Raw genomic sequence first — 6,110 nt, 5'->3', positions numbered from 1 at the left:
TCACTATACACTCCAACTCTACTGATATTTAAATAGTGCTATGAGGTCCTCTCACACAAGTTGAATGTAAGCTGCTACTGGATGATTATTCTTCAGTGTCACCATCTGTCCCTACTGGAAGTTCCAAGCTCCTTGTTGGGACAATAGCACATCCCTTTGGCAGCTGCCGTTGGGCGCTTGTTTTCCCTCTTCAGTGTCGCCATCTCTTCCTATATTTCATGTCCTCGTTCCTATGGAAAAATGACACAGGACTTATTCCTAGAAGAGCAATACGCACGGCCTACGCCTGCTCATATATTTCTCAGTTCTCCGTCAAGAACTCATGCACTGAATGGAGTTGATTTAACATTGCGGTAGAGTTTTTCTTTGATGGTATCTTTTTGGTAGTATTTCCTTGTTTATTTGATCATGTAAACCTGCTTCAGTATATATGTGTTAAGCTATCCTCGAAAATGTTTCTCTTTTCGCTTTTCAGCTGGTACATAGACCAAATATTTAGATCAAGGGCACATGACTGGTGGCGCAACACAACTACAAATTGCGGGAAAATTCCGTGCTTGAATTCTATCCACCAGCTGTGGTAGAAATAAAGGTTTCAGTGTTGAATTCTGTTTAATACAAATCATGGACCGTAAGTCTTGTTGGAAGTCATGTGTCCAAGGGAATATGAGGCCATGGCTGCAACTTCTGGAACTCAAAGTCTGTGCAGCCAAGGAGCATCTTGACCACACAAACTGAAGAAAATACAAACTCAAGTGGGTTACTGGCGCTTTCTGTACGTCTACCAGCCGGTGTATGTGTTGGTTGCCATGTAACATCTGACACGCCAAAATTTTCCTCCTCACTGTCACCATCTATTCTATTCCTCTGTTTTCTCCTGTGGAAAAAATGACAGATTGGTTTTCTCCTGAGAAATTTTCCCTAGACAGTAATGCAAACTCTGTATCTCATGAGCTAGCGAAATTCAGTTTTTGTAACAAATGTGACGATAGTTGGACTAATGAACCTCCCGGGTTCTTACTTAAACAACTAGTGAACAGTGTAGTTGTTCTTTAGTTCAGTAAGGCTAGCCATGATGGAATTTGTGTGTTTGGCTGCATCTTGTGGAATTCAAGGCATCTAGAAGCAAGCAGCATCTTGGCCACACAAACAGCTGAAGAAAAGTTGCAACCTCTTGCTTCCTCTATTTGTGCGTTGCTACGAAAAAACCCGAACATGACAAGGCATTAACTTCTTGCTTCCTCTCTTTCAACCTGCTCATCGGCTCGGCTGTCGTTTCGCTCCAGAGTGTCTTCCCATTGTTTGTTTTGTACTAGTAAATATTCCACGATCAGGGCGTGCAGGAGCTAATGTAAATAAATAAATCATTCTCCCTTTTTTTAGCAAGGGAAAGGCGCATGTTTCATTTTAGCTCAAGTATAAAGTGCAACACAAATTACATAGCCAGCAAAGCAAAGCGAAGTTTGCAAACGCAATTCCTACGAGCTGAACTGATGCAACGAACTGTCTTGTTACTAAAATAAAAGGATTCAGAAAATCAGAACCCTTTGAGCGGTGTGTTACATTTGCAATTTCAGGATCTTTGTACCAAGCAAACACATGAATCTCAGTATCTCATCCCTCAAGTGGTGTCTTAATTCCTGCTATTTTCATATGCTCTTGATAGGTAAAAAAAAGATGCGACGACCTAAAAAAGGTAAGAAGAAAATGTTTCTGAGTGCTGGATGTCCAGAGCAAAAACATGACGTGACGGCTATGTTATATGCCTTGACTAGTCGCTCAAGTTTCACTTGTTCCTCAACTTCAGGCCATTTTAGAATCTAAACATCTACAATTATAGTGCTAGTAGTAACTAGCACTATACTTTTGAGAAGCAATCAAAGATATCCTCCAGTAGAGTTGATATCAACAAAACAAGCATGCCGCCTTTGTAAATGTCCATCGAAACTTGGACGTAATATTATTACACTACAAAGATCCATACAAAAATTGCCACGCGAACATTGCAGGCAGATATGTATGTGCTCAAAATCACTTCCGTAATAAAAAAGGGTCAATGACATTTGCTTAACAGCTTAAGTAATACAAATAACACCAAACGGTCATATAGTGCTTCCACAGCGAAGACGGGGAATCTTGGGGCATACTTATGACGGTTTCGAAGCGGCTATAGAGAATAGAAACTAAGCAACCAGAATTACGGTTGATAGTAATACACAAGTGGTGCCTACTATTAAAGTTTCAATAATCAGTTACCATCCAGAATTCATCATTCATAAATTGCAGTAAAGGTAATAAGGCAACAAAAAGTTCAGAACAGTAAATCTGGTCGGATGATGCCCAGCCTTGTCCAATGGTGCACAATCGAAAACTTAATAATGACTTCAGCAGCAAATTCATACTGAAAAACCAAGTTTCTTCTTCAGGGCATCTGAACATTTGCTGGAGTAGTGAACTGACTTGGCAACACCCTGTGCAGCTTGCAAAGAGACCCTACCACAATGCTCAATGACCAAAGACTCTAACTTATGTGCACGTCCCAGTTCAGCCACTCCTACATCAGTCACCTTATGACACGCCCGAAGTGTGAGACTACTCAAGCATGGGGTGTGCACAATGAAGCGCATCCCAACATCATTTACCGCATGACACAATATAAGCTCGAGTGTCTCCAGATGTGGTGAGGATGAGAGGGCCTTCATCCCCCTGTCATCAAAGAAGTTGGCGTTGTTGAGCACGAGAACACGAATCGGGCAGGACTGAATGAGCACCAAAAAACCCTGCTGTGTGAACCCTATTTCTGATGGCCAGTCACGGGAACATCCTGTAAACCTGAGGTCTACCATCTGAAGCTTACGACAGTTTAGGGCTAGAGCGTAAAGGCTGTTATCAGTAAATGACGTCCTGCTTTCACAATAGCTGACATCACTCGAGAAGCGCTCCAGCTTAAGCCAAAGTGTGATGCTTTTAAGGTTGCTGCAGCTCCGAGATAATGCAATCATGTCATTGTCATTTAGGGCACGAACATACTCAAGGCAAAGCTTCTCCAATGCTTTACACTTCCCTAGGACAACACGAAGTCCTACTTCTGGCCAAGTTTCAATATGCGCCAACCTTAGATCCATCAAACTCTCACAGCAGAAATCATATATATCCATGCTGTGAGCATCGTACGAGGAGTCATAGACCTCATCACCTATGGCTATAAGACTATCATATCTTCCTCTTTTCCTCTCAAACTCAAACTTTTGGAGCTTCATCCATCCTGGACCAAACTTTAGGAAGTCATGATGATTGATTCCTTTGCAATTCTTCACTACAAGCTCTTCCAACGATCCATTCCTACCAAGGTATTCCAGCCACTCTACATTGTCGATTTCATCGCAATCAGTAAGGTGGAGAGCAGAAAGATTTGTGCAGCCAACTGCAACCGAGAAAAGCCCAAATGACATTATTTTTGGTGCGGAGTTGAGCCTGAGAGACACCAATGTCTTGCAATAAGCTAAACAAGCAAGCCCAGAGTCATCGATGAATGAGCAGAAGCTTAAGGTGAGGTCAATCAGCGAGGAACAGTGAGATGAAAACACAGAAAGGCCTTCGTTGTCCAACTGATTTCCATGTTCAGGTGTCCAACCAGAGTAATCGATTTCCACTTTCCGTAGATTTGGGAACCGGGCATAGAACGATGTCAGGGCTTTTGTAGCGGTGCAAAGACCAGAACCAACACGGATAGCACCCCTTTGATTCCCCTCTATCTTGTAGAGCTGCTTTGACACAAGGGAAAGAGAATTCAGATCACTCGTCGTGGTGATCCTGTTGAGAATCTCTGTCACCAGAGCTTCCGGTAGGTCCTCCATTGAACAGAACAAATTCAGCTGTACCAATCATCAGGTAGTATGTATCAAGGTTGAGAAAACAACCGAAAGAGCTGGACTCAAACTTATGATATATCAGAGTAATGCATGCATGTGAAGATAGACGGAGATCACACCGACGGCAGACACTCATTATGAAGAATATACTGATTAAGTTTGAGCATTTTCTGTATCCGTCCAAAACTTGTCTGTTGTTCATATGCATGGGGATTTATTGAAGTAGCTAGCACCTTATCTGTCTCTAGATTGTTAGAAAGAAAAAATGACGCTACAAAGAAACCTGCAGAATCTGAACCAACAACTTATTTGGAGGTACATAGCTAATTAATAACAAGAAAACCAGAGGATATATGCAAATTAGTTAGTACTAGTAGCTGAGTTCACAGGGAAATCAATCATTTTCCCACAGCCGATGAGCTGAGTTCAGAGGGCCAATCTGTCCGTTCAACTAGAGAATACTACAGTAGTATTTGCTGCAATGCTAGGAAAAAAGCTTACTTTCTTTCTACTAGTACTACCTAGGAGAATGGCTTTACAACATTAATGAACTTTGAGCACTCTGCTGTATCTGTCCAAAACTTAACTGTGTGTTGTTCATAAGCATGGAGATTTATTAAAGTAGCTAGCTAGCACCTTATCTGTCTCTAGATTATTATGTTAGGAAGAAAAAATGACACTGCAGGTGGGCCACATCATAAAGGTAAACTAGCGACCACCATGATTAAGTAGAAGAGCCTGAATAATGAGCTAGAATTGACGCAAACAATTTTGCAAGCAGAATTACCACTATTTGCTGAATCTGAACATGAAAAGCAGAGCATATATGCCAATTAGTTAGTAGTGTACTTGTAGGTCTTGGTTGGGCAAGAAAGAAAGTAGGGAAATCAATCAATCATTTAACAGCCACAGCCGACGAGTTGAGTTCACAGAGCCAATCTAATATCTGTTCAACTAGAGAATACTACTCTTACTATTTGCTGCAACCCTAGGCAAAAAGCTTACTTTCTACTAGTACCTAGGAGAATGGCTTTCCAACATCAACTAAGTTCATTTATGGATGATATATACTACCGTTTTGGTTTCCCCTATCAATCAAGAACAAGAAAGCGAATCAGAAAAGTAAAGAAAAAAAGCGTCTGCATGTCGAATCGGGGAGCCAACGGAAGGAAGGAACACGGAGGGAGGGGTCTCTCAGGAGTGGAGAAGCGGAAAACAACGGCGGTACCTTCCTTGAGCACAGCCGGCCTGGAGACAGTAGCCGCCGCCGCTCGACCTCGTTCGGAGCAGCGGAGGAGGAAGAGAGCAGAGTGTAAACCCTAATACTAGTCTCCCTTGTCTCTGTAATTTCCAGCGGAGCGGAGGAAGATATGGGCTCACATGGGCTCTCCGCACCCGGAATGCCTGCGGGCCGACGCGCACTATTTTTGGCCTTCTACACATTTTTATTCTTGATAAACAAAGAAAAAACTAAAAATAAGAGAAAAATTATAGAATGTTCATATAATCGTTTCAGTAAATGAGTAAATTTTTAAGGCATTTTAAAATATGTCCATGTCCACGAAAACAATTTTTCATCTACTTATTAAATTGTCTAGCAATTTTTTTAAAGTTCATGTGTGCGAAAAGAAATGTTCATGTGCGATGAAAGATGTCCGCATGTATCAAAATAAAATAAGTGTTTGCCTTCATGACAAATTGGGCATGTACATTTTCATAAATGCTCTTGTATTTAAAAATAAATGCTCATGTAGTTCCATAAGAGTATTTCGGAAGGATTCTTACATGTGGAGGAAATGTTCATATATCTTTGGCACGTGTTCACAAACAAGTGCTCATGTATCTCATACAAATACTCATTATTTACCTAGGAAAATAATAACAAGAAAACTAAACAGAAAATATAAAGGATGAAAAACAAAAGTGAAGATGAGTAAAAGAGAATAGGAATCTAGAAATAAAAATAATAAAAGAATAAAGGAAAAAATAACGCGGTCATAGTTATTGCGCCCCGGCACGTTCTGAAATGGCCCATATATAGCATAGAGAAGGAAAATAGGTGTTATAAAACATATAAGGATATGGTTTCACTAGTGTAGAAATACCTACTAGCGGCGTTCGTAAAACACAATTAGTGGCTTTGTAGGCCGACGCCGCTAGTATGATGCCAGTGATAATGTGTCACCAATAGCGTCAATTGCCGCACCCCTAGTATGCCGCCGATGGTAAGGTGTAGTA

General features: G+C 41.1%; 1 protein-coding gene across 1 annotated transcript; it reads right to left on the bottom strand.

The window, feature by feature from the left end:
* Positions 1–2,022: 2,022 nt before the first annotated feature.
* On the bottom strand, positions 2,023–5,195 carry LOC119318836 (F-box/LRR-repeat protein 14-like). The gene is made up of 2 exons (XM_037593417.1): positions 5,101–5,195; positions 2,023–3,875 (listed from the first exon to the last, which is right to left on the bottom strand). The coding sequence occupies exon 2, from the start codon at positions 3,855–3,857 to the stop codon at positions 2,397–2,399; it is 1,461 nt and encodes a 486-aa protein (XP_037449314.1). The 5' UTR covers positions 3,858–3,875; positions 5,101–5,195; the 3' UTR covers positions 2,023–2,396.
* Between the last annotated feature and the right edge of the window lie 915 nt (positions 5,196–6,110).

Source organism: Triticum dicoccoides, chromosome 1B (genome assembly GCF_002162155.2).
Source record: "Triticum dicoccoides isolate Atlit2015 ecotype Zavitan chromosome 1B, WEW_v2.0, whole genome shotgun sequence".
NCBI lineage: Eukaryota > Viridiplantae > Streptophyta > Magnoliopsida > Poales > Poaceae > Triticum > Triticum dicoccoides.
Note: the sequence above shows the minus strand (reverse complement) of the source record. Positions and strands in the feature narration are given on the sequence as shown.

What these genes read in the sequence shown, in the direction of transcription:
- LOC119318836 (XM_037593417.1), bottom strand. Translation starts at nt 3,857, where the DNA reads ATGGAGGACCTACCGGAAGCTCTGGTGACAGAGATTCTCAACAGGATC.